Here is a 26,112-nt window from a genome sequence, read left to right as displayed (position 1 = left end):
ATTGGGTCCTCATCAAGCCCCATCTACCACCTCTGTGCATTTTGATACAGAGTTACAATGTTGTGCTTTAGGAATTGTACTTGAGTGGTACAAACCAACCAAATAACAAAAATCCACTGACATACAGTGAATCTTTGGGGTCCCTGGGGGTCTGGCGCTCAGGGGCAGCTGCCTGCAGTGGATAAAACAGCCTTGGACCCACTGAATGGGTGTCAGCAAAAACTGTCAGTGTTTCCACTGAGTCACATTTAATACATCACATACTATCATGATTTTAACTGATTTCCACGGGACTGCATGTCACATGACAACACTTTAAAAAACAAAACAAAACAAATAAACAAACGAAACCAAATGGGAAGCCGTGCTGTGCGAGCTGGCAAATTAAACAGTTTACGTAAGCACATTTTTTCCCTCACGCACCACAGCAGGCACAAACAATCCGACTGTATCAATGTGGCAATGAGAGCAAGTCTACACCCGCAGCTGCACTCTGACAGGAAGGACCAGCAGACTACAAACACACTGAACCGACCTCAGAGACAGAGACAGAGAGACAGAGAGACACAAGCCTGGACAAACCTACAGGACACAAAAGAAGCTACAAACAGGTACATCGAAACATCGTCTGACACGTCACTTATAATGCTTTAAAGTTTTCTGGTCCAAACTGTAGTTCTGTCAAGCTACCCAGAGATACACACAAAAACACCGGAAGTCAGTCGCTTTGCTAATTAATGTCACATAAAAAGTAGCCTCTGATATAAATTCCGTTTGAGTCTTGTGTGTTGTTTGCTAATATTGCCATCCATGTGGTGTACTTGTTAGTAGCTAGTGTATTCTCGTGTGGATCAATGCACCGTTAAACGTCACTTAAATGTTAGGGACTGTTCTTTACTTATTAGAGGGAGAGTAGGGGATGAAGGAAGGCAAGGGTGTGACCTCATTTATTTTGTCATCTTATTTTGACCGTCCCCAAAGCTCATTTTTCTTTGAGCCTTCCTGAGTGGCTGGCTGAAAAAGCATGACCTTCCCTTCACCATAAATTAGTTGTCAGATGACAAAACTTACCCTTTAATGTTTGAAAGTTTAAAGTACAAAACGAAATGCTGGAGTTGAAAAAAGCCATGGGTTTTTCATCCATGTTGTGCCTGCCAGTTAGTTCATGCAAATGATTTCTTTGTGTCAAAACTTTAAATGAGATGTAGAATAAATTGATTTTGATTAAATATTAGTATTTAAGCTTAAGATATGGTTATGTTTTTTCTGATTAAAGCATTAGTCCCACATAATGGGTCTGATTTATGAAATGTTGGTAAATGTCATTTATGAAATGTTATTAAATCTGTGAGAAGATTCGCACATTAAAAAAACCCTTGGTACTAAAAACCTACACTGGATTCATGAACTGCACGGGAAATTAGGATCTATTCCTAGGCAAGTGTGGATATTCATAAATGCCAGTCGTAAATTGAAAGCATGCTCCCGCTTGTCAGCAATTAGCATACAACCCGGCCCTTGAATAGCCAGGGACCACCATATGGAGATGATAATTACTATGGACAGATATATTGTGAGTAGTGAAACGACTGGAGCTTCTAACATATATATATGTTATGCTGCTGTCTTGGCCAGGACTCCCTTGCAAAAGAGATTCTGAATCTCAATGGGACTATTTCTTGGTAAAATAAAGGTTTAAATAAAAATAAAAAATAAAATATTGATGAATGCTGAAATATATGTAAATTTCCCTCAGCTAACAGTTTACACAAATTTGTTCTGCCCATATTTAATGAATGAGACCCAGTGTGTTTAATACCAGTGTAAATTTTAAAACCCAACAATAATTTCTGTTTTAGCAGTTTCTGGCTGCAATAAATTCTGTAACTTTATCAATTTTAAAAGAAAATATGCTTTCCCAACAATTGGTGGTAAAATGAAAACAAAACACAGCATTGTATGCCCTTACCCTAAGCCAAAACAAAGTCCTTTTACAGTGCTTAAAAAAGATATTTAAAATGCCCCCCCCCCCCTTGCCAAAATAACCAACAGTCCCTCAGTATATCAAGCTAGTTGCTACTTTCTCATGGCAGATTAATTAGAACATAATAAGTGGCATGTCATTCGGGTAATAGCAAAACAAAGCATTTGAAATTGTGTTTTTATTTTGAAAGGTATTACCGGAACTCCCTTAAAGTAACATGTTATCAACGTGTAACTTTACACGCCCACAAGTCGCTGTCCCGGCAGGTTAGTGAGTACATTACATTGTAAAGTAAGCTAACAAAGATTAACTCCTTAACTTTCATTTTATTCCGTGTTTACTGAAGCAGCTTGTAGCAGCTTTAGCTTATAGTAACGTTACTGAAGCTCAGCTGTGGAAGGTTTTTGAAGTTCGCTGTTCCAGCTGAAGACTAGCTGGTCTGGTGCGCAGCAATTTAACTTAACGTTATGTGACTAGAAGCTCTCTTCATGTCGCTGTTTCATGTGCAAATGTTTCGGTTTGAAGGAATAAAAGTTGTCGAAGGTAGCTCGTTCTTCCATAGCCTGTAATTGCGTCGAGTGTGTGCACAGTGCGTGCACCCTCTTTGTAGCTTTGTGTTTTCTTGGCGGCTCAGAGCGGACAGACCTGTCAGACCTATGTTGTGCCTGTCAGGTCATGTCATCAGCGTTATCAGCTGGAGACAAAGGAAATGAGTAGAGACCTCTGAAGTCCTCAGGCTACAGGTATTTAGATATCTTCTGCAGTGCTGTATTTCAACTCAGGGGACAGGGGACCAGATGTCCAAATCAGCGTGGCTGATGCATAGATGAAGGGGTGAGGAAACTTGAGAGAGACAAGGGTGCATTTGTGATCCACCATGCATTACCACCTAATGTCAGCAGCCAGATACCATCTTAAAATCCCTGTCTAACAGGCTGGGGCCTCTTCAGTGAGCTAACAGCACAAAGTCACTGAATTTGGCTTCTGAGGTCTGAGAAACCGATTGTGACAAAAACTTTGTCAAGAAAAAGCATTCAGTTGAGAGTGAATCATTTCACAGGAAGCTGTTGCGGTAAACTGTTGCGCCATCACTGGCTGTATGAGTGCAACCCTCATGTATCCACTTAACTTATGTAACCCAATGTGTCATGCATTGAAGACATTATCTTTAAAAGTGGTGGTCAAATAGAAAAGTTAATCTACATATTGTGGTATGCTACTTCACCAGATATACAGCAGAATTCAGAGAATGCTACAATGTAATGCAGGCCTCTTGTAGATACTGTATGTTTAGTGGTGTTAACAGTAGGCTACCCTCTATGATTATCTTGTCAGCAGTGTCACTGAATAGCTTCCCAGGAAACTGGTTCCAGACAGATGTTTCCAACACAAACTGAGATATACTGAAATTAATTTAGTCCAGACACAAAAATGGATCCATTCGTCTGCCAAACTGCTCGTAATTGACCTTTATAACTCTTCTCACCCAGGGCTGCGGCTATGTGTTGTTTCTTAATGCATTTTCTCATCCGCATGATGACTGTATCTCTCTAAACCAATCACAGCTATCTTGTTCAGTTCTAAGCTCAAGATGCAGTGATGGTGCCCTGGCAAAACGGTAGCATGCAGATAGGGGAGGAGAATGCCTGCTGAAATAGCCGGCTCATGGCAGGCATATACCCACAGTCTGCATCTGTTGATTCAGACTTGCCTGCTTCTGACTGAAAGCTGGAAGGGCTTGGAGTCTGTTACTCATGGATTGATTACTGAGTGGGTTTACAGGTCATCTGCCCAAGAGGGCAGCTTTATTTTATTGTTAAGATGTCTTATTGAATAGTCAAAACAAGAGATGTCTTTAAATATTGAGTATGCTGTGGCTGTGTCTGGAATGAACCACTATTCCCTCATTCATATATTCCTATATAGGGGAATCTGTTGAGATCCCTAGTTGGTTGTAACCCACTCAATCAACATACATGTGGTGAATTCCAACACTTATAACAGAAGTGGGCCCGTCCGTGGCAGCTGACGTTAGACTATATTAGCTTGGCAAACAAAATAATATTTACATGTCTGTGCCAGAGGCCACACTTTGTCATTGTTTCATGATCTGTCAGTGCTGCTACAGGCTGAGATCTTGTTATAATAATGATAGTAAATCTTGTGGATAAGCTAAAACATTTGATGAAGAGGAAACATTTATGATGTTCATTGCTAAGTTAACTGGTTAGGCTATAGATGGAATGTGAGATTTTACAAGGACAAGTTGAGTCCTAGTGTGTTTTGTAGCTTTGATGTTCAAGTGTGATGTTGGCATTGTACGTTTCAGCAACTCAGTGTTAATTTTGACAACTATTTTAGATTTAGTCTTAGTCTTGAGACAAAATACTCATTAGTTTTAGTCACATTTGAGTCATTTTTATCCTTCATAGTGTTAGTCTAGTATTAGTTGTGGAAAATTCAAAATATTTAGTCAACTTTTTGTCATTTTGTTTTCTTTATATTTTTTAATCATAAAAACTAATCCAGTGAGGCTAATTCATGTTTCAGAAATTAGGTTGTATGAAAATTTCTTTACAATTTTTTTCCACAACTACAAATAATTTCTGCACACTTACAAGCTGTCATTTCTCCAGCAGTATTTGACAGTTTTAAGGGGTGATTTACGAGCAAACACTTACTGATCGTCATTTGAAAAGCTCAACATCTCTATTTATGCTCTCAAAAACTTTGACACCACAAATAACTAATCTGAGACAACTAGGATTTGTACCCAGGGTCATTGTAAAATCTGACTTATCCACCTCACTGTTAAGAAGCAGAAAAATAATTAAAGCCTGAATTCTTTCTTAATCTGCAACATGTTAGTCTGGAGGTTTAAACTTGTGTCCTCACACAGAGCTGGTGAGTAAAACTAAACATTTAGTGTCAGATCAAACTCCGCTGAGTTCAGACTTTTTTATTTACAACACAGCACTGTTTGCACTGCTGCAGTTCAGTGGCTAACTGCTAACAGCCACTGCTGCAACCAACAAACGCCACAAATCCATTCAGCAGCTCCACCATCCACAGGCAGACACACACTACTGTTTATTTACTGCTGAATTACAGCTCACAACTTGCACCAGCGGCTGATGCTACTCCAGTGTGAGTGTTTTTGCTGGCAAGCGGAACATCCTGGCTCAGACTATTTACTGGAGTTTACCAACCTGTCACTCATGCAGCATTTGAAGATAATTATAAGCTTTCAATGTCGGATAGATCACCATCAACATTTTCATCACGTCTCATCTCGTCAGCAAAAATGAAACATAGATTTCGTCTTACTTTGTATTCTCAAGATCAATTTTTAGCTCGTCAGTCTTTTTTTTGTCATGGAAAAAAGGTTGTTGAAGAAAAAGTTTTGTCATAGTTTTCATCAACAAATTTAACACTGCTGCAACCATAGATGCATTACATTTGTGCGTTATTATGTAGTGGATACGTTGAAACTTTACGTTTCAACAATGCTGTGGTTAACATATAGTTACATTTAGGCACAAAGACCACTAGTTTATGGTTAGGAAAAAGATAATGTATTGGCTTACAGTACTCGGTTTGGGGGCACAATTCCGGTGTGAAAAGTAGTGATGTCTCAGTAAAACTCAACTGCTTTCTGTGCCTAAAAAGCTGCTTGAAACACAGTGACAGGTCACCAGACACCCATGTTTGGTGCCTAAAAACTGCAAGAAACCCAGCAATGACTTACTGAATCACAATCAGTTTTGTTGTTTCTTGGTCTTGAAGAGTGGTCTGCAGTGGTCTGCAGCTTGGCAGGCATCTCCCTGAGATGTCACGCCATCCACAATCCCCTCCACCTCCAGATGACAAAGTCAGCTCATATAATACGTCACGTTAGAAACGTTAATATAATAAGGATGAAACGTACAAATTTAATGTATTTATGGTTTGCAGAGCTGTACAATGCGAACATTTTTTTCTGGCAAATGGGCTGCAAGATGACATTTTAGAATACATCATCAACTGTGTTAATGTCTTAATATCTTTTTTTTTGGCAACTTTGGATTTATCTTTGGCAGAAATAGCTCCAGAACCAGCCCTCAGCCAGTAAAAACCTGAATAGTACATGTTACCTAAAGGTGTGAAAATGGAGCATGGGCACCAGTGATGTAGTGTGTCATTCTTTTAATCTTTTTAAAGCTAACTAAGACAACTGACCTAAAATTGAAAATCATCTGTCTAAGAAATCTTTCTCCTTTCAGTCTCGAAGATGAGTTCCAGAGTGGCAGGTGATCCAGAGAAGGAGGAAGAGGAAGATAATGAGGAGGAGGAGGAGGAGGAGGAAGAAGGAGAAGAGAGCCTCAACCCAACAGAGGTGAAAATGAGTCAGATAGTGATGCCCTGCCACAGCAACCATCGACAGGAGCTGAGCGTGGGACAACTGCTCAAGTGGATAGACTCCACTGCCTGCCTTTCTGGTGAGGTGTGTGTGTGCGTGTATGTGTATGTGTGTATGTGTGAATATTAGTCATGTGATGTGTGTTGAAATGATTTCATTTGTAAGTGTCCACAGTCTGTTGTAACCACTGACTAGCTGGGCAGGACATGACACATGTCTGTTTCATATGGGCAGCTGAGAGGCATGCTGGGAGTCCCTGTGTCACTGCCTCTATGGATGACATCCACTTTGAACGCACCATCAGGTAACAGAACGTGTGTGTACAAAGGCGTGGGTCCTTCTGATTTGCTAGTGTGTTTATGTGTGTATTCATTCTATACTCATTTTTCCTTTATGCCTCTCTGTTTAGTGTGGGTCAAGTGGTGAACATCAAGGCAAAGGTCAACAGAGCCTTTAACACCAGCATGGAGGTCAGATAATTTTGCATTGTGTTCTTGCAGTATATCACTTATACTTTTAAACATCCTTTTCTACAAACAAAGACACTTACTCATTCTTTGTTTCTTTACAGTCATACCATAATACCCTTTGTTATCTCCACCAGGCGTAAATGAAGATGTTGAGAAACCTTTTACTACAAAAGACTTTTTTGAGAAGTTCATTTTTTAAATGGAAGGAGGTTGTCTGTAACCATTTAGCATGGAGGGAATCATGTGTTTGGTCCTGTGTGTGCATTTTATTGTATTTTCATTCAATTTCATTTTTAAGCTTTCTTTTCATATATTTTCTGTTCACATTTATGACTGTATGCTCATGGACCACTCATGATTACTGCGATTCATGGTTGTTGAATAACTTGTTTATGACTTTTTTATACCGTCACTGACTGCTGACTTCTCACTTCTTTTAGTGAAAAGAGACTTCTCTGGTGGGGGCGCAGGTTTTATGGAAATCTTCTCAGCTGGCAACAAGTCCTACAGTCTGTTACAGGCCATATTTTGGCTTTTGTTGCTGAAATACTGCCATCTATAAAAGAAGTTTGGTCTTATTTTGAACAGGAACATCTGAAGATTAATACTATGCTCAATAGATTATGATCCACTCAAATACAATACCACATGAATAAATCCCCATTTTTGTTATCTTCATTGCCATCTTGACTGTAAGGGAGCTGGGAGTGACAGTACCACAGGGTGCAGCCCTCTGAGTCAAAAACACACAAGGCGTGTATTTTTATTAGCTTCTGGGACACTTCTGAAGGGCGCTGCACCTGCTGGAATTACAGGAATTGTCTTGAGTGGCTGCAGTTAGCCCGGGGCCACCTGGTGGAGATATTCACTCTCCTGGGTACACTTGCAAATTCACCCAAATGGAAACAAACTTATTTTGTCATGTACCGTTAATTCTCAAATAACAGCCTATATTAAACTAGATAGCAGAGAGACATGGGCTTATATTAGAGACAGGCCGTTACATAAATAAATAAACTTATCAACACACTAATTCTGTATTTGGGGTAAAATATATTTTTTAAAGAATTTATTTATAAAAAAAATAAATATGGTTCATAAAATATTTTGATGTGCCTTAATTTTTCTAACTTGTAACCTTGCCCTGTGCCAGACAGACAAGAATTCACAACTTCAAACAATTAAAAAATGTGTTAAAAGCCTTCAAATTAAAACTAACAGTTTTAAAACTAAACTAACAGTGCTGATTACATCAGTGTAAAAATGTGCTGCTATAATCATCATCTTTGTTTTAAAATATACTTACTAATGAAAATGTTGGCCCTGTAAAGTTGTGTCATGGGTTTTTTGTCAACTCCGTCAGATTTCTGCAAAAACATAATTTAATCAGTTGTGAAAGGGCTTAGCTTTATCACAAGCACTCCTGTTTCACTTTCTGGTTTCCGAGAAGGTGGGAATGCTGCTCAAGCACCGGTAAACTTTATATTTTTTGATAAATTCATTAAATAATATTGATATCGAATGTGTCTCAACCATAACATACCAATTCCATAGCCCTTCTAAATCCAAACTAAATAAGAATTATGGATTAAAAATGAGTATTTTGATTAGCATTAAGAGGACTTTTAGCAACTTAGAAAAATAAAATGACTTATGACAACTGCTGAGAAATTGATAAATATGGAACTTTTTGTCAACTCCGTCTGACATCCATCATATATGCTCTTCAAAAGAAAAATTCAATCACTGGGAAGTTGGAACATTACAAGGTTTTATAGTCAAGACTTTGATTTTTTAAAATACTTTTTAAAAAGTGAGGTGTTGTTCCAATTGTCAATAGGTGACATATATACAGTATATATATATATAGATATATACAGTATACAGCGCTAAATGGTTAAAGACAACCTACTTTTGTTAAAAATGAAATGATAAAAAATGAACCTCTCAGAAAAGTCTTTGGAAATAAACGTTTTTTTAGTATCTTCATTTAAAATATAATCTTTCCCAATGTGCAAATGGGCCCTTTTTACATTTTTGAACCTCCTACACAAATGTATATATCTATATAGAACATGTCCATCAGTATTTTTTTTGCCTTGCCTTTTTTTTCAAGTTCAGCTAATCTGAATGCAAAAGGCTGGTTTCCAGTGGTACAATACCAAATGATGTCCAAATATAAATGTAATTGTCCAATTACAGCTGTTACTAAGCTACTTGTGTTTGTCACATTGGTAAAGTAATCCTTTAGTGCTGATACCTAGACTATATGAAAAAAGTGTATTACCTCAACACTATTTAGAATATCAGGGATAATTTATGGTCAAAGCAAAAGAGTTTGACCATAGATTATCTCTTATATATATTCCATCTAAGGTGGGCATACAGGTGAGCTGTGAGGACCTGTTCTCTGATCGTCACTGGAGGGTTTGTCACGCCTTCGCCACCTTTGTTACTCAGCGCACAAACACGGGAAAAAAGGTAAGGGGTGGGTTTGTATGGAATAGCAAATTATTTTTTAATGACCCTTTTGGCTGTTAAGAATGTATATGATGTGGTCAGTGGCAACTTGCTACAAACTGACTACACATCCACATCGAAATTATTGTTTTAAAGCAAAAAAACAAAGTGAATGTAAAAACAGATGCAAATGTCATTTGTCGCAGTTGAACAGTCTGTATTTGTGTGTGTGTGTGTGTGTGTGTGTGTGTGTGTGTACTGTGAAAGGCTCTTTGACACTAAGTAGACACATTTGCTGGCATTTACTCACAGGTGATCCTGAAGCCGATTGTACCTCACACTGAGAAAGAGCAGGTTGAATACAGTGTGGCGGCTGAGAGACGGAGGGTCAGGATGCTTCACGATGACATCATCAAAGATCTACTCTCCCATGGGTCGATCCAGCAGGGTAGGTTTGAGGCACACTACCACATCACAGCATACAGCAGTCCACATTAAAAGTAGCTGCTGCCCCCTGATACAGCAGATGCTGCAGCGACTCTGGAGGTTTGTTGGATGGTGAAAGTGAAGGACAGTAACTCACTACAGAGTATCTGGACTTTAAACACAATGAGGCAGTGATGAAATATGAAATGTGATATCAATAAAAAGAATTGTTTTGAGTCACTTGATGTTACTTTCTGTAAAACAGTTGGTGTGTTGAAAGCACATCAGTGAGCTACACTGTTGCACTGGATGACTTGATCTCTCATTAGCATGAACACACACTGTAGTTTATTTTGACTCAATCCCACATACACCATGCTGCCAGAAATACTCACTGGGGCACCAAATGTGAATTCATGCGCTGCTGAAAATTTCATTCATTCTACATATATACTATAACTATATATTAGGTTGTAGATTTAAAGATTTTTGTCTTCGTTGGGAAGAGAAAATATATAGAATAACACCAACTGTATTGTTTAAAAACTTGCATTAACTTTCAAATGTGTGTGTGTCTGTGTATCAGTCGACAGCTCAGCAGTAGCCAATGCGGTGGCAGCAGAGAAGACCAAGGTGGAGAGTGTTGAACTGGTTCTACCCCCGCATGCTAACCATCAGGTTATTTATTTACGTATGGCTCTGTCTGCCTCTCTGTCTGTTAATCTCAGGAGAGCAAGAGATCTGCAGTTATTTTCTGATTTGATAATATGTGGTAATTAGTAGGGATGCACTGATTTATAGTATTGGCTGAACATGGTATCGGCCAATATTTGCCTTGTTGACCGAAGTTTTGTTTGTCACATGTTAATTTTGTGCACGCTACAAAGCAGGGCTCTAGACTAATGGTGTCCTGTCATCCTGGGGTCAATCAAAAACGTGTTTGCGAGGAACAGAGATCTTTCCCGGGATGTCTTTGAGACGAAAGGATGCAGTAAACTCACTATTGATGTGTCAGGGGATGCACCCTATTGTTTCCCTGAAATGCTTCATTGTGTACAACAAATCCATTTTGAAATCATCAGGTGGAGAGCTAGTTAACGTTAGCTGTTAGCTGCCGGTGGCTGGAAATAACTGCTGTCAGAGGTTGCATTGATTTGCATTATGATTCCGTTCAAGTTTTGTACAGTAAAATAAGTACTGGGTGAAATTATAACTTTATCACGATGTGTTCAAATGTAATCTAGTAAAATGTAGTTTTTGGCAAGAAGTACAGTTGTCTGAAGGAGAAATTTATTGATGTTTCACGGCAATATAAAACAGATATTAAACAGGGAATTATGATGTATTAAAAAAGGCTTTTAAAGCAGTTTCTTTTAAAAATTTTTTTTTTTTTTTTGTGAAAGAAGGATATATTAGGGGCTGTACCCATACTGCATCTTTAACCGCCTGGAAAACGCAGGTTCAGGCGCTGGGAGCGACTCTGACTATTGGCCAAATTGTTATTTTAAACCTTTCACAACTGGTGTGTCCTTAATAATTAGTGCTGTTTTTGGTAACACTATACTGAGAATTTTTGGGTAATATTGTGATTATTTTGTCCTCTTGACTTCAGTAAAACATTTTGGTTTGGTGCCTTTGTGCAACATATTATAAAAATCCATCAAAATTCAGGTATTTAATGAATTAAAGGCTTTCACTGTTCATGCACTGTATATTTCATTTGTGTTGTGCCAATATAGTCCTTAGGGGTACGTTGACTATATCATTTATCTAAATACCAGATAAATACATTTGGAGGTCAGATCATGGCCTGGATGGTGAATGTAGCTACGATTGCTGCCAGGTACAGTCTCACACACACATTTTAAATACTTTGTATGTATTAATCAGAGTTACAGATTTAGTGTCCTCTCTTTTTTTTTTCTTACGGTATAATCTCTCTCTTTCTCTTTGCAGTCGTCTTTGTCAGGCTCACCCGACTCTGCAGGCCATCGACATGTTCACCTTTAGAGGACCTTCTCAGGTTGGTGACAGACTGCTGCTGAAAGCTATAGTCAACAACGCCTTCAAAAGCAGGTATGAGTATGTGCTCAATCACCCATAAAGATTCAGACGATAAGATAACACTTGACTGATTTATGTGGAGAAAACAGGTCATGATAACATGCCGGTTTTTAAAGGGTACAGCAAAGAAACAAAGACAGTATATAACTTAGAATAAAAAGAAATGAGTGATTTTCTGTGTGCTGCAGCATGGAGGTGGGGGTGCGAGCGGAAGCCTACCAGGAGGAAGGGCCTAACAGACACATAAACTCTGCATTCATGACATTCGAGGTGCTTGACGACCAGGGGAAGCCATGTGCGTTACCGTGGATTCGACCCGAACCCTTGGTGAGTCACCTAAAAAAAATGAAGTACTGATGAAGAACACATTAAGATGTCTGATTTAGAAAGGTGGTACAGAAATAACAAATCCCCTCAAATATCCTCTAAGAAAAGCTCCTTTGAAACAGCGGGAGAAGGTGGGGTCAGCCTTTTGTTACTCTCAGAAACTGATAAATTGACATTACCACTGTGCCAACTTCTGATAATAGATAATAGATCTGTTATTCACCACTTCCCTTAAAAAAGTTACAGCGTATTGGCTAATAATTTCCCAGCCATGACAGTTATAAACTGCAGTCTTATTAACTTCTATCTAAGTTATCCCCATGTAGAGACACATCGGCCTTGTGTTCATTGAAGCAGCTCTTATCACAATGTCCTACTCCTACTTGTAAGAGTCACACTGAGTTAGAGTTCAACTACAGAGTGAAAGGTGCTGTGTTTATGGGTACACTGTAATCATGAGATAGTAATACTATCAGCATAAACAAATATGACCAACCCAGACAACAGCAGCGGCCTCTCCAAGTCTTTGTTGTTGTTACATTGTTACACACCAGGCTGTATTTGGCAGGAAATCAGCTGAGTTATGCTGTTACAGTGGTGTAGTGGTTAGCACTGTGGCCTGTAGTGGGTTTTAGGAATGAACCCTCTGGCTGGCAGGGGCCATTCACATGTTTGCATGTTTCCATGTGTCAGTGTGGGTTTTCTCTGGGTTATCCAGTCCAAAGACATGCAAATTAGGTTAATTGTTGGATCTCAATTGCCCATAGATGTGAATGTCAGCATGAAAGGTTGTCTGTCTCTATTACCCTTTTCCCACAAAAATTACCATCAGTATGCAGATTTTTAAGCATGGGAAAATACGCTAAAAATAGGTTATAGACTCCTTCCCATTGTGTACACGGCTTCGCTGCAGACGGATATGCCTTTCTGTGTGTGTGTGTGTATGTGTGTGCGTGTGTGTGGTTTTCCTTTTGTTTTGTTTTTTTTGGTGTGTCATGTTTGATGTCACGGACAGGCCTGAAAACAGGTTAGTAAACAGTAGAAAGCAGCATGGAGGACTGTGAAAATTTAATGGTGGTTGCTTCTTTTAATATATCTCTTATTCAGTCTCTCTCTTTCAAAGTTGGTGCAGACTAATTTGGATTGGTGTTTGAATGCTGCTGTAGCGGAGACAGATGGTATTTTGTGGTGGTATGTCATTGCATTTTGACAGTAAAGGGGCTACAATTAGCATGTTCACCTGTTTGTTGTGCCTCCACCAAATCGGAGTCAAATGTAAAGCTCATAAATATCTCCTGCAGAGTCATCTGCCCTTGGTGTGAATGCCAATTGTCAGCTTTCCTATTAGATTAAAAAGCCAGATGTTAGCGTATTTTAGCAGTTTTTTTGTGCAGTGGGAAAGGGGCTTATGAGTAAGCCTTGTGCCGATGTGTCCATAGTATACCCAGCCTGTCACCCAATGTGCAGCAAGCCAAGATAGCATAAGCAGTTTCAGACACCACTCTGTAGTTAAAGCAGGGAGTAAGTCTTACCCTGAGTAAAACCACCCACTGTTATAGGAAGACACAAAGCAACTTTATTTGGGTAAAACAGCTGCACTTACAGTGCTAGTGCTGTGGTCAGTCATCTAAGATGAAAGTGCACTTTGCTAATTTTACAAATCAGTCATGAGTAATACTACTCAGCTTGTGAAAACAGGTATATAATGGATTCTGTGGTTCTAGAGGAGCTTAGTCAAGTCTTATGGATATGGACAACAACCCTGATGATGTCATTGGAGTTATTTTGGCTTGGGCCTATGTTAAAAAGTTGGGGCATGGACTTTGAAAGATGTAGGTGCTTGCTAGGCAGGGAGAACCTGAAAAAAGTAACACTACCATGTTGAATTATGGGAGATGTAGGATGCAGTGAATTTGGAGTTTGACCTATGTTAGGGATTAAAAATCGGGATATCTTGGCCTCTGCTGCTTTAGTTTGGATCAGTCTTTCTTATGTTTCTTGTGAGTCTCACCTCAATTAGGAATGCACAGTATTTCTTTTTTTGTGATACGCTGTTACTTTTGATACCAACATAGGCAAGGCAAGGCAAGGCAAGTTTATTTGTAGAGCACAATTCGTACACAAAGTAATTCAAAGTGCTTTACAGAACAAGAGAATGCATTAAAATCACAATACAAAATAAAAACATAAATAATCATTATAAAATGAACTTTAAAAGAGAAGAGTGCAGATAAGATCCTTTCAGTCATATGCACAGTGAAATAGAGCTGTTTTGAGCCTAGATTTGAACATTGTCAGAGTAGAGGCCTGTCTCACATCTTCAGAAAGACTGTTCCAGATTTTAGCTGCATAAAACTGGAATCCTGATTCCCCATGTTTAGTCCTGACTCCGGGCACCAGCAGGAGGCCGGTCCCTGAGGTCCTCAGAGTCCGACATGGTTCACAAAACGTTTTACCATCTAATTGCAGACAGCATTAAGTCTCTCCAGTAGCTGAATTAACATGCCTACTTATATCGTGATGGCACACTGGAAGATGCAGACATAAAATACAATGCTTTTCAAAATGTACACATTCACTGGGCAAAAAGGGAAAACTACTTTAACTAAGGTTGCATGTAAAACAGGCCATATTTATTAAATATTTTCAAACAAAAGTGTAAAATACTTTCAACTAATTCAAGTCGCACAATTAAAGCGTCATCTTATCAGCCACTGACATCAGCAGAAATGTTCTTTTCGGCCTAATGCCGATATTTCATTTTAAAGCCTTCATCTGCCGATAGGATACTATCACAGTGTCAAAATTAATACATATAACATCTTTGGTTTAAAAAAAAATTGAAATATGATCACTGTAGCCCTAAACAGGACAAGAGGATGTAAAAGATGGATAGCTGAATTGACATGTTTAATTTCTCTCTGTATGCGTCTTTGTCACTCTAGGAAGGGGAGAGAAGGTTTCAAGAGGCCATAGCAAGGAAGAAGATCAGATTGGACAGGTAACCTGCCTGTGTGTTCCTGTGAAGAGCATGTTCTTTCTTAACTTTAAGATCAAAAGTGACATTGTTTGTGTACTTTCTAACACACTTGAGTCATTAAAAATAACAAAGATTGAACTTTTCGGTAAAAAGCACAATCTGCAGAAATTTCAGTAGGCAGTAACCAGCCCTATGCATAGTGTAGAAATGTGTATCACACTGCTGTTCATGATAAAAGGCATGCATGAAACACATAAGCACTGGTCTACAGTGCCACAAGTGTTCAAAACACAACAGGATACCTCAGTTTTAAACTCTGAACATGAGTTTGGTGTTTTAGTGGATTTAGATGAATAGATTTATCAAACAATTCTGGCATTACAGTTACATTATAAAATGCTTCTAATTTAGCTCCTTTTGCTGTTTCAGAAAGTACATCATTTCCCACAAGCAGGGCGAGGTCCCTCTGTCTGTACCCTGGGACCCCAGAAACCAGGTGAGGAAACAGTTAAGGAATCACTCAGGACTACTAACATGAGCTGTCCTCCATATGTTAACTTGTGGAGAGGAATGGATGCAGACTGCACAGTTCTTTTTACTGACCCCTACTTCACCGACGAGTCAACAGTGTCACTAGTGTTTGGTCATTATTATGGGACTAGATCCCATTTGACCAAAAAATTCTGGACTAGAGTCCAATGCTTCCATTCAGGACCTGAGTTACCAGCTGACATATTGCGCTCTCTGGTGCTTTAAACAAGAAACATATGTCAAAGACAAAATCTGTGTTGTGTGGTTAGTTATATTCTCACACAAAAAGAGCAATTAGAGAGCAGAACATGGCAGGGGGGTAGCTTCCTAACAGTGCTACTAGTGTCCAAGTGGCATTTTGAAATTTAGAGGCTCTAAACAAACAAGATATATAAACAAGATATGTTTTCAAATGATTCTGCAGTAATGTAGCTGTGTGGAAGTTTAAAAATGGTGAAATAAATGAAAAAAAATCAAACAAAGAAATAAAGTGAAATACAGTTAATGTGTGATATGTTTTTTCCTTTTTATGTAGGTGTTTACAGTGATATAATTTAATAACATATATTTAATGACATCTTTCTTCAATCCTTTAATAACTGAATGGGCGTTTTTCATTGTGACATGAATTTTCAATGCCACATTAAAATCGAAACATAGAAAATAATGGTGTGATGTGTTTCAGTGTTGTCCAGCAGAGGGCACCAGAGACCTGTCAGTAGTTTTCATGAAGCGGTGCGGCGTATGGCTTGGGTCGCACATTACTTTTGACCCAAGTCTGAGAGAAAGGTAACAGAACCTGACGCACATTCTGTTATTTATGTCCAAACCTGACCCGAGCCTGACGTGATTACACACGTGGCACAGTGTAAACGACTGTCAAAAGGCATTGTTCATAGGTCATAGGCAGATTGTTTAAACACAGACCCACACAATAATAAAACATGGGTCTTACTATTTGTGTATGTCAAATCTTAATGTCCTTGAACTCTTTTGAACTATAACTGCTGTTAACTGAACTACATAATCCAGCCATCATGGCTTATAGCATCCATTGTCGACGGTGTCAGTGATGTCCTCCTCTGTTTGATCCGTCTTCGAGTAATGCTAAAGTTCTGTTCACTGCTGCTGCTAGTCAGAAATGCCGGAATGTCCTGAGCAAGTACCACAAGCTTTGGGCAACACAGTGTTGGGCAAGTTACTTTCAAAATGTGATTTATTACATATTAATAGTTACCTTCATTTGAAAGTAATAAGTTACTTTACAATATTACTCTGTGTAGACTAATAAGTTACTTATTACACTACTTTTGGATTACTTTGACCAAAATGACCTCAGAAGAACTAATGCTCATTTTAAATGGATGATGGTCATGTTGTTTCACAGCATGTAATCAAAGCACAGAAGCTCCACTTTATTACAGTTCATTTCAAATCCAGTGCTTCACAGGTCTGACCCATTCATGCATTCATATACAGTGGTTACCACTTTGTACTGCAATCCCATACTTATATTAATAATAGCCTGATGACAAAGAACAATTAAATAGCCTAAACCTTTTAAAATAAATGAATAGCCTTGGACACAGAGAGGGTCAGGCAGAGGATCAAAGTCTAATAATTACGAGATATAGCTAAGTATTTGTGGGCCTTTGATATGAAACACAATACACAATTTTGAGGTTGGCACAACAAATGTTATGGTGTGCTGGTTAGCTACAACAGCACTGGAGAGAGAGTTACGCATAAGAACAGGACTGTGTGCCAGTGTTGCTGCAGTTGTAGGGGATGTGAATAGAAACACATCCAACGTATACTAACATCACCCAGATGTGCTGATCATCAGAGCAAAAAACAAACCAGAGACCAGCTCCTAGTCCCCGCTACTTTCAAGCAGCCTTAGGACACAAACGCAGGACAGGATGCGTTGTAGATGTTGTGGGTGTATTAATGGGAACACATTTAACTTGATAACGCATAGCCTCAGATGTGCCGATCGCTGGCACCCTTCTAGGTCTATAATGTAGCCTACAATGACATGACAACACACAACAACATGCACGAGCTATTTTTTCCGGTGGCGCACTGGCGGAAGTGGAGTAGTGTGGATCACTGTGGATGAATGAAAAATGAAAACAATTAACAGTTTATTTCGGGTGGTAACATGTTACGTGGCATTGTAAATGTATATGCAAAATACGACAGGGTTATCACAGCTGGCCCACCTTTACAGGTACTCTGCCCTGCACCATCTGTGAGCCAGTGGCAACGCTCTCTCCTCTCCTTCCATCTTTCAAGCACCAGCACTGGGCAAGAGTTGAGTGGCTACAGCAGGTCATCAGATGGACACCCTCCCTTTTTTTGATGTTTCGTCAAATTAAGCCCATGACACATCAGGAGGGCTTGACAGCAGATTCCAGCGTCCTGGGTCTACCCCCGCTGACCACCACCCAACTCTATGCTGTTGGTCCTTCGACAGGTTGGCTCTGCCACCTCAGCTCCCGCTGAATCCAAATCCAACAGGGCACTGCCTCCGCCTGCCTGGTGATGTTGACTACCAGCCGCTTCCTGGCCACACCTTCAATCCCCAACCATCCAAGTGTTCTCCAGAGTGACTGCCCAGAGATGCCTCTGCAGCCGACCTCTACTGGTAGATTCCAGGCCTTCCATCCGCTTTGCTGGCTCTCGAGGATAAGTGCTCGATATTTTTTGCGCTTGCGCTGATACGCCTCCTCAATCCTCTCTTCCCAGGATACTGTTAGTTCTATGAGCACCACCTGTTTCACATCTTCAACAACATGCGCAAACTATTTTTTCCGGTGGCGCACTGGCGGAAGTGGAGTAGTGTGCATCAGTATGGATGAATGAAAAATGAAAACAATTAACAGTTTATTTCGGGTGGTAACATGTTACGTGACATTGTAAATGTAATGATATTGCCCGAAACCCTGTTGCTAACGCATTTTATTACCTTGTTACTGCTAAAAGGTAATACAGTACTGTAACGGGTTACTTGTGTTACACCAGTGTTGGGGGTAACACGTTACTTTTTTGTGTTACCCCCACTGTGGTAATGTTGGGTTATGATAAACTTTGTTTGACATCCTCAGTAGTTAGCTAGCTAACATTAACTTACATGAATTTTTACCACCTGAAATAGCCTATGTGTTGTCATGTAAATAACAAACCCAAGCACTGATTGAGAAGAAGGCCGTCATCGGCCATGACTGGCACCTGAACATTACTTGTAAATATTTGGCTGAACCCAGCCTGACCTGTCAGGTCCTGTCTGGATCCACACTCTAGCTCAGAGGAGCTTTTTCTTTATGACAGCAGGACACATCTTCAGTGTCAAAGTGAAAAGGAATCAACTGCTCAATCACAACTTTCGGGTGGGACCATGGATAGGGCGTATCATCACTGACAGGAGCTTATGGCAACCATGAAGGACAGCCTTTTATGTTCAAGCTGGCTAGAGGGACACTACTATTGACTGTACATTTAGTTACAGTTGTAGTTGACTGCTTGCAGTTTTAAGAGATGGATTGTGCTGCATGAAGCTTTACTAACACGCTCCACAGGATCTCTGTGGCACAATTCTTAATATGGCATGGGCAACTCATATCACAATGAAAAACGACTCATTATGTTGTTTAAGACAAAAACTAAATAACTGCATTTAACACAATCCATAAATGTAGCACCCTTTTACAGTAATCACACAGTATGTGTAGTTGTTAATGTATCATATAAACTATCATAATTGTTAGTGATAGATAAAAACACACACTCACTCGTAACAAGCTTTTTTTTTTATTAGCTTTAACTTGTAAAACTGAATGACTTACATTATTACTTTAACTATTACTGTGTTTTACATAAGCCTGAGTTGCAGGAACTTAAAGTTCACAAATGTAGATCATACAGTTTCACTAACACCTGGGTTATAAACATTTAGATTACACATATAAATCACTATTGATAGCAAGGCCAACTTTGCAGTTTAAACACTCTATCCAGTCACTTAATAATGCTACCATGGTCAAAGGTCACCAGAAAACTGGAGAGAGCAGTATTATTAATGATTCATAATTCATTCACTTTCAGACTTGCTTGAAAAGTCTGCACTGTATTATACTCTGACAGTACTTAAAAGCAGACATTATGTTGACTGTGATTGGTGAACCATACTGCAGAATGTGTCATGGCTCTGCAGGTTGATTTTCATACTGGACTGAAATAAATGAAAATGAATGGCAGCCTGAAAATGTGGATCATAAGTTAAATAAGTCAGTTTGAACAACAAATAACAATAATGCTAAGTATGTTTGATCTGTAAAACTAGTGTGGCAGAAATGTCATGCTGTCATGAGACAAAAATACAAATTCATTCATTACCAAGCTAATATTTAAGATGAGACTGTCGCTTTTTGTAGGATGTAATAAGAATATTATTTTAATAGGATTGTCATCAGAATATATAGTATTAGAGTAGTATTTTCTGCTTTGTGTGCATGCCTATGTGTTTATTAGCTAATGCTGATGTAGCTTGTGTGTCTGTGTGTTTCCAGGTGTATCTGAGCTATAACAATGTTTCAGCTCTGAAGATGTTGGCTGCTAGAAAGAACTGGCGCCTCAGCTCTGAGAAAGACAAGGTACCTGCTGGGAGTTCTTTTGTTTCATGTATGAGTTTTTTTCCTGTTCTCTGGGGAGCTGAGTGATTACTGTGATTATTTGTTCCCAGGTTCGTCTTTACACCTTGGAGTACAAGTCCATGTTGAGTTTCAGGGTGGAATCAGAGGTGGATGTACCTGCTCACAGAGCTTTTAGTCTGCTGGCTGAGCTGAGCAACAGGATGAGCTGGGACACACATTATCAGTAATACTGTCACACATACACACATACAAACAAACATGCATGCTTTTGGTAAGAAATCAGTTTAAGCTCATTAAACTGTCTTCACTGCTTCTATAAAGGTCAGGGTATACTGTATGATCTGATACAATATGATTTTAGAGGAAATGGGTGAAAGTTTAGGTCCTTAAATGGTAAAAAAAAAACAAAAAAACTTTTTATGCCTCCTGGCCAGCGATAGCTGTGGCTGAAGAAATTATATTTTTGGGTTGTCCGTCTGTCGTCTGTGCCATCCTTGTGAACACTATATCTCAAGAGCACCCTGAGGGAATTTCTTCAAATTTGGCGCAAATGTCCATTTGGACTCAACAATAAAGTAATTTGTTTTTGGTGGTTATAGGTCAAAGGTCAAGGTCACTGTGACCTTGTCAGTCTCATTCTTGTGAACAAGATATCTCAAGAACACCTTGAGGGAATTTCTCCATATTTAGCGCAAAGGTTGATTTGGACACAAGGAGGAAGTGACTAGAATTTGATGGTCAAGAGTCAGATGTCAAGGTCGCTGTGACCTTGCCTCCATCTCATTCTTGTGAATGCAATATCTCAAGAATACCTTTAGGAATTTATACATTTGGCACAAATGTTCACTTGGACTCAATGATGTTCTGATCAGATTTTGGTGGTCAAATGTCAAGGTCAGTGTGACTGTGCAAAATATGTTTTTGGTCATAACTCAAGAATTCATTTGCTAGTTATGACAGAACTTCACACAAATATCTAATCAACTAAAATAATGAAGTAATGACACTTTATATCCAAAATGTTGAAGGTCAGCTTCACTGTGATATAATGTTCTGCATGAAACACTTTTCTGGCCATTAATCAATGTCATATCTCAAGAACAGAAGGGGAGACATTTGGTCAGATACTGAATTGGTGACATCAATCATGCGTGTCCATCTTTAAACTGTGCTAAGTGTGAAGATCTTCTGTGTTGTCAGGAAAATAGGTGTGAAGCATCCATGTTTTTACAGACATGGGTGTAAACTTAAAGAGAAACCTGACAGGTGCGCGGACGCATACAACTGCATGCAGTAATACTAGTTTTTATTACTCCCTTCCAATGTTTAGTGAAAAATTTTAGTGTGCTGTTAATCTGTAAAATTAGAGGCCACCATGTTGAAAACAGTCTAGTCAAAATAAAGCACCACCCACCAGTAGGAGCAAACTTTCTCATGCTACAGTAAAGAATCCAGATAGTGTAATTAAGTTTGTAATTAGCTTAGGGATGAGCATGAGAACTGGAGTACCTTTTTGAACATTAGGATTTGAGTACTCGCCCCTCCCACATGTGAACAAGACTTTTAGATATATATTTTTTTCCTATGACTTTTTTTTTGCAAGTACTCGAGTATTCTATAATTTAATGTGAGTACTTGAAAGTTTCAGGTAATAAAGCGGTGTAATACATATTCAGTGCCTGGGTGGAGGTATGTCCTCCTACACTAATGTTAACACAGGGTCAGATGGCTGCGCCAGGCCAAGTAATAGTCTGGGACAAAAACCCCTGTAAAACTGTAACTTGTAGTCTGTACACTTCTTTTTTTATGTACAGATCAAACAAACAAGATAGAGTATAGGGTGTTAATTAGTGACTTAGATGTTAATGTCCCAAAAGGGGCAATTAGTGGTTCTCCACAGTAAATAATAAACAAAATGTAACTACAGTTAAAACAGAGAACAGAACAAGAAGACAACAAAGAAAGTCCTTGATCACGATCTGTCAATAAATAAACCAGATGTATATTTGAATTTCTATCAACATCCTAATCAGTGGTATATCTCGGTGTCCTTCCCTTAATCAGGAATTGTGAGCTGATTCACCGGGTGGATGATGATGACTTTCTGTATCGTGTGGTGACCCCATCAGTGCGGCAGGGTGGAGTAGGTTCCCCGACTTCAGCCCTTCAGGGAGAAGGGATTCGCCAGGACTTCATCTTGTTGGCTTCTAAGAGGAAGCCGTGTGGCAGCGGGTCAGTAGAATAACTGGCTGGAATGTCTACATGACAAGTCAAAGTTCATACACCTCTGTCTTTGAGTATTTACTGTTAGTTCTTGTTTTTTATTGTCCTTAGAGATCCATACGTCATTGCACTGCGTTCAGTGTCCCTGCCCACTCACCCTCCCGTAGAAGGTTATAATAGAGGAGAGGTTCTGTGTGCTGGATTTACCATACTAGAAACCAAAGACAACAAGTCACTGGTGAGACAAATAGCAAGTTTGACTGATTACCAGCTGTGCATTTATATAAAATCTTAACAAACTTCCTCTTTTTCCTTGATCTTTTTCCAGATCAGTTACTTCAACCAGGCATCTCCAGAGGTTCTTCCCTACATCTCCACAGATATTGCTGGCCTCTCCTCCTCTTTCTACCACAGCTTCTGCTCCTGCAGCCAATACCTGACCAGGAACAGACTGCAGTCTGCCTCTGAGGTGCAAACAGACCAATACCAGGCCACGAGTACAGACAGTCCCACCTGTGATAATGAAGCTGACAATCTGTCATCTGCCCTCCACGGCACCAAGCTGTAGACAGTCAGTGGTACTTTAGGGCTGGGCGATAGGGAGACAATCAAATATCATAATATTTTTGACCAAAAAAATGATATTCAATGATATTGAAGGATTAACCTTGGGTGCTTTCACAAAATATTTACACAATGAGATTTTTGAGAAATAATCATCAGTAATGTGGATATAAGTAGATAAGGCAAACAATAGAACAGCAACAGCTAGAATAGTCTGTTTAAGTTAAAAAAAAATCACAACACTTTACTGTGATGCAGCTTTTAAAACCAGCATTAATGATATCCACTCTCTATGACTACATCTGTTTCATATCACAATATCAGTAACAATGATATGTTGCCCAGCCCTACTTTCCAGACCAGTTCACGTCACAAATTGTAAAGTGAGGTCAAGCTACTGTTTATACAACGTAGTATGATTAACACTGTTGAAGTGTTCACAGGAAAACAAAAGGTGACGTTTACATTATTTTTTTGTCAAACTTTGTTTTTAAAAGAAGCAGTGTATAAAATTTAAGGGGACTCAGTGGCATCTAGCAGTGAGGATAGCAGAGTGCAAAAAGCTAAAACCTCTCCTAGTTAGAATTTATTTCAGTGTTCGTTGTTTAGGAGGTTTTTACCAGGAGTCTCTTCCTCTCCAAAACAAATAGACCAGGTAATTAAAACTGGTAATAACACTGAATATAGCGTTTTCCTATCCTGCTCAATACATCACAGAAGGGCCGCTAGGCCAGCCCCTGCTACTGTGTGCTCACCTTTTTTCCCCTGATGACTTAAGATCTAGATATTCAGGAGTTGTTTTTTTTTGTTTGTTTGTTTTTTTTAAACCAGGAACCAGATTATCCACAGAGGTCAATTCATCTTCAAAACAAAAAGACCTGAGGCCTGTACTATGAAGCAGGATTTGGAGTTAGTGAGGTAACTTCAGGGTTCAGTCTAGGTTTTCAGTACTATGAAGCTGGTTCTCTTTTTACTGGGATGAATCACTTACGCTGAACAGCTAACCTGCTCCGGGAACAGGTTAAGTTCAGACTTTCTGATCATAGCTTGTCAACATCCAGACCTCTGACCAATCAGATCACTGAAGAAAAAAGTATCTATGGATACAAGTCTGGAGTCTCAGGTAAAAAAGAGTAACCTATATATTGTTATAGGTCAGTAGAATCATTTCATTGTTCCAGGGCTCTATTTCCACTTGTTTTAAAACAGAGCTTCTAACAAACACAGAGACCCTTTACAACACTAACATGATTTTTACTCATGCAAAGTTTATTTTAGTCCACAGTGATAGTGTTGATATTTTACACTCTGATTCCATCACTGTAGCTCAAAATAACTTGACAGGCCTTGTTGTGAGAACTAGGGAGAGAAAGACAATCTTTTATTAGCGACATAATCCACACACAGTTAATTGGCTCCAGTTATTATAAATGCAACATTTGGGTCAAATAGACCTCATCAGTCATTAACTTGGCTACTTTTCAACCCTTTACTTCAGTAGCAGAAACAGTCTGACATTACTTTAAAGTGTTTTATGTGACATATCAAAATACTCTAATACTAATACTAGGCTAAATAAATAAATAAATAACATATCAATGTCACATATAGCCTAGATATACCTATACGTAAATTAAGTCTTGGCTAATGGTGTATTTTTGGATAGTATTTTCAATATTTGTACATTTTCCATTATAAGATTACAGAGCATTGTTAAGTTAATTGTTAAGTTGAACTGGCTTCATAGTACGGGCCTCTGGTTATATAAACCAGTAAAAAACACTGACTAATGCTGTTTTACATTACAAATCAGTGTTTTTCCTACGCTGTCGTTGTGGAAGGGCTGCTGACTACGGTAGCTGATGCAAAAATGTGAATAGCACTATCTAGAGCCAGTGTTTGATTTGTCCGTTCTGGGTTACTGTAGAAACATGGTAGTGCAACATGGTGATCTCCGTAGACAAGGACCAGCTCCCAATGTAGATATAAATGGCTCACTCTAAGGTTACGAAAACACAACAGTTCTTACTTTCAGGTGATTATACACGAAAGAAAACAAAAGTATAATATTAGATTTAATTTCTGCCAATATATCACCCTAAATCCTCCACACTGGACCTTTAAACAAAGGTGTTAGTATAGAAAATCTAAGATCAAAGTGAGCATGGAAAAAAACTATCTCAGACACTCACATAGACACAATATTTAACCAGAGTCCGATGTAAAACATAGACCTGTGCTGTCTCGATTTGCAATTTTCCATACGTACACTTGCTATTTTGAGCGCATAAGTGCATTCACACTGACAAGCATGGCAAAATGCAGTGCACTGTGAGTACTATACCCTATATTGATATTGATCAAAAAGTTGAGAGTGGAACGCTGGACTCCCACCATCATTTGATTGCCATCTTGGCTTTGAGCACAAGGGAGTGGCCACCTAACTTGTGAAAATGGTGGCCTAGGAAGCTGCAGTTGTTCCAGCGAATAAGCAAAGAAATTGGCAGATATTTTCGTGGGTGACAGTCGTGGTCAAATGTTGGTGGTAATGCTCTGTCTATTTACAGTTTGCCATTACATAGAAGTGTTCAAATGTTGAGATTGTCATTTCTGATAAGTGCCAACAGCCATGTTCGATATGAATCAACACTATCCTGTAGAACTTCATGCACTATGCAAGTACATAATGTACTATATGAAAGTGTACTAGTAAAGCAAGTACATAATGTACACAGCACTGATTTCAAAATAAAGGCTCATGCACTATGAATTATTTTGTTTGGACACAAATATAACACTGTAATCTGTGTCACCAGTCGTAAGTTAATCATCTTGGTTTGGCAAATCTAACTGTAACCAAATTTGTAAATCTAACCAAGTATGGGGTTTATAGGAAATGCAGGGTTCATTTTTAGAAACACTAAGAGTGGCATTAAGTGGTGAGAGAATTGTTTCCATTTTCTGTCTAGAATTAGCACAAGGTAACATCTGTCTTTTGATAAAAACATTGATGTTTCATTAAATGCTTT

General features: G+C 39.0%; 1 protein-coding gene across 2 annotated transcripts; it reads left to right on the top strand.

Annotated features, from left to right (window-relative positions):
• Window positions 1-450: 450 nt before the first annotated feature.
• On the top strand, window positions 451-26,097 carry LOC125901827 (acyl-coenzyme A thioesterase 11-like). Of its 2 annotated transcripts, none has more exons than XM_049597765.1 (17): window positions 451-611; window positions 6,247-6,462; window positions 6,618-6,687; window positions 6,793-6,853; window positions 9,230-9,334; window positions 9,626-9,761; window positions 10,326-10,417; window positions 11,521-11,582; window positions 11,696-11,815; window positions 11,992-12,130; window positions 15,076-15,131; window positions 15,540-15,606; window positions 20,213-20,296; window positions 20,386-20,519; window positions 22,361-22,528; window positions 22,631-22,757; window positions 22,848-26,097. In XM_049597765.1, exons 2-17 carry the CDS (start codon window positions 6,255-6,257, stop codon window positions 23,085-23,087), a joined length of 1,869 nt encoding a protein of 622 aa, XP_049453722.1. In that variant the 5' UTR covers window positions 451-611; window positions 6,247-6,254; the 3' UTR covers window positions 23,088-26,097. The 2 variants fall into 2 exon arrangements, with proteins under 2 accessions (XP_049453722.1, XP_049453723.1); XM_049597766.1 differs by lacking the exon at window positions 451-611 and adding an exon at window positions 2,210-2,250.
• The last annotated feature ends 15 nt before the right edge of the window (window positions 26,098-26,112 follow it).

This window comes from Epinephelus fuscoguttatus, linkage group LG15 (assembly GCF_011397635.1).
Source record: "Epinephelus fuscoguttatus linkage group LG15, E.fuscoguttatus.final_Chr_v1".
Classification (NCBI taxonomy): Eukaryota; Metazoa; Chordata; class Actinopteri; order Perciformes; family Serranidae; genus Epinephelus; species Epinephelus fuscoguttatus.
This window is presented reverse-complemented; position numbering and strand designations above follow the sequence as displayed.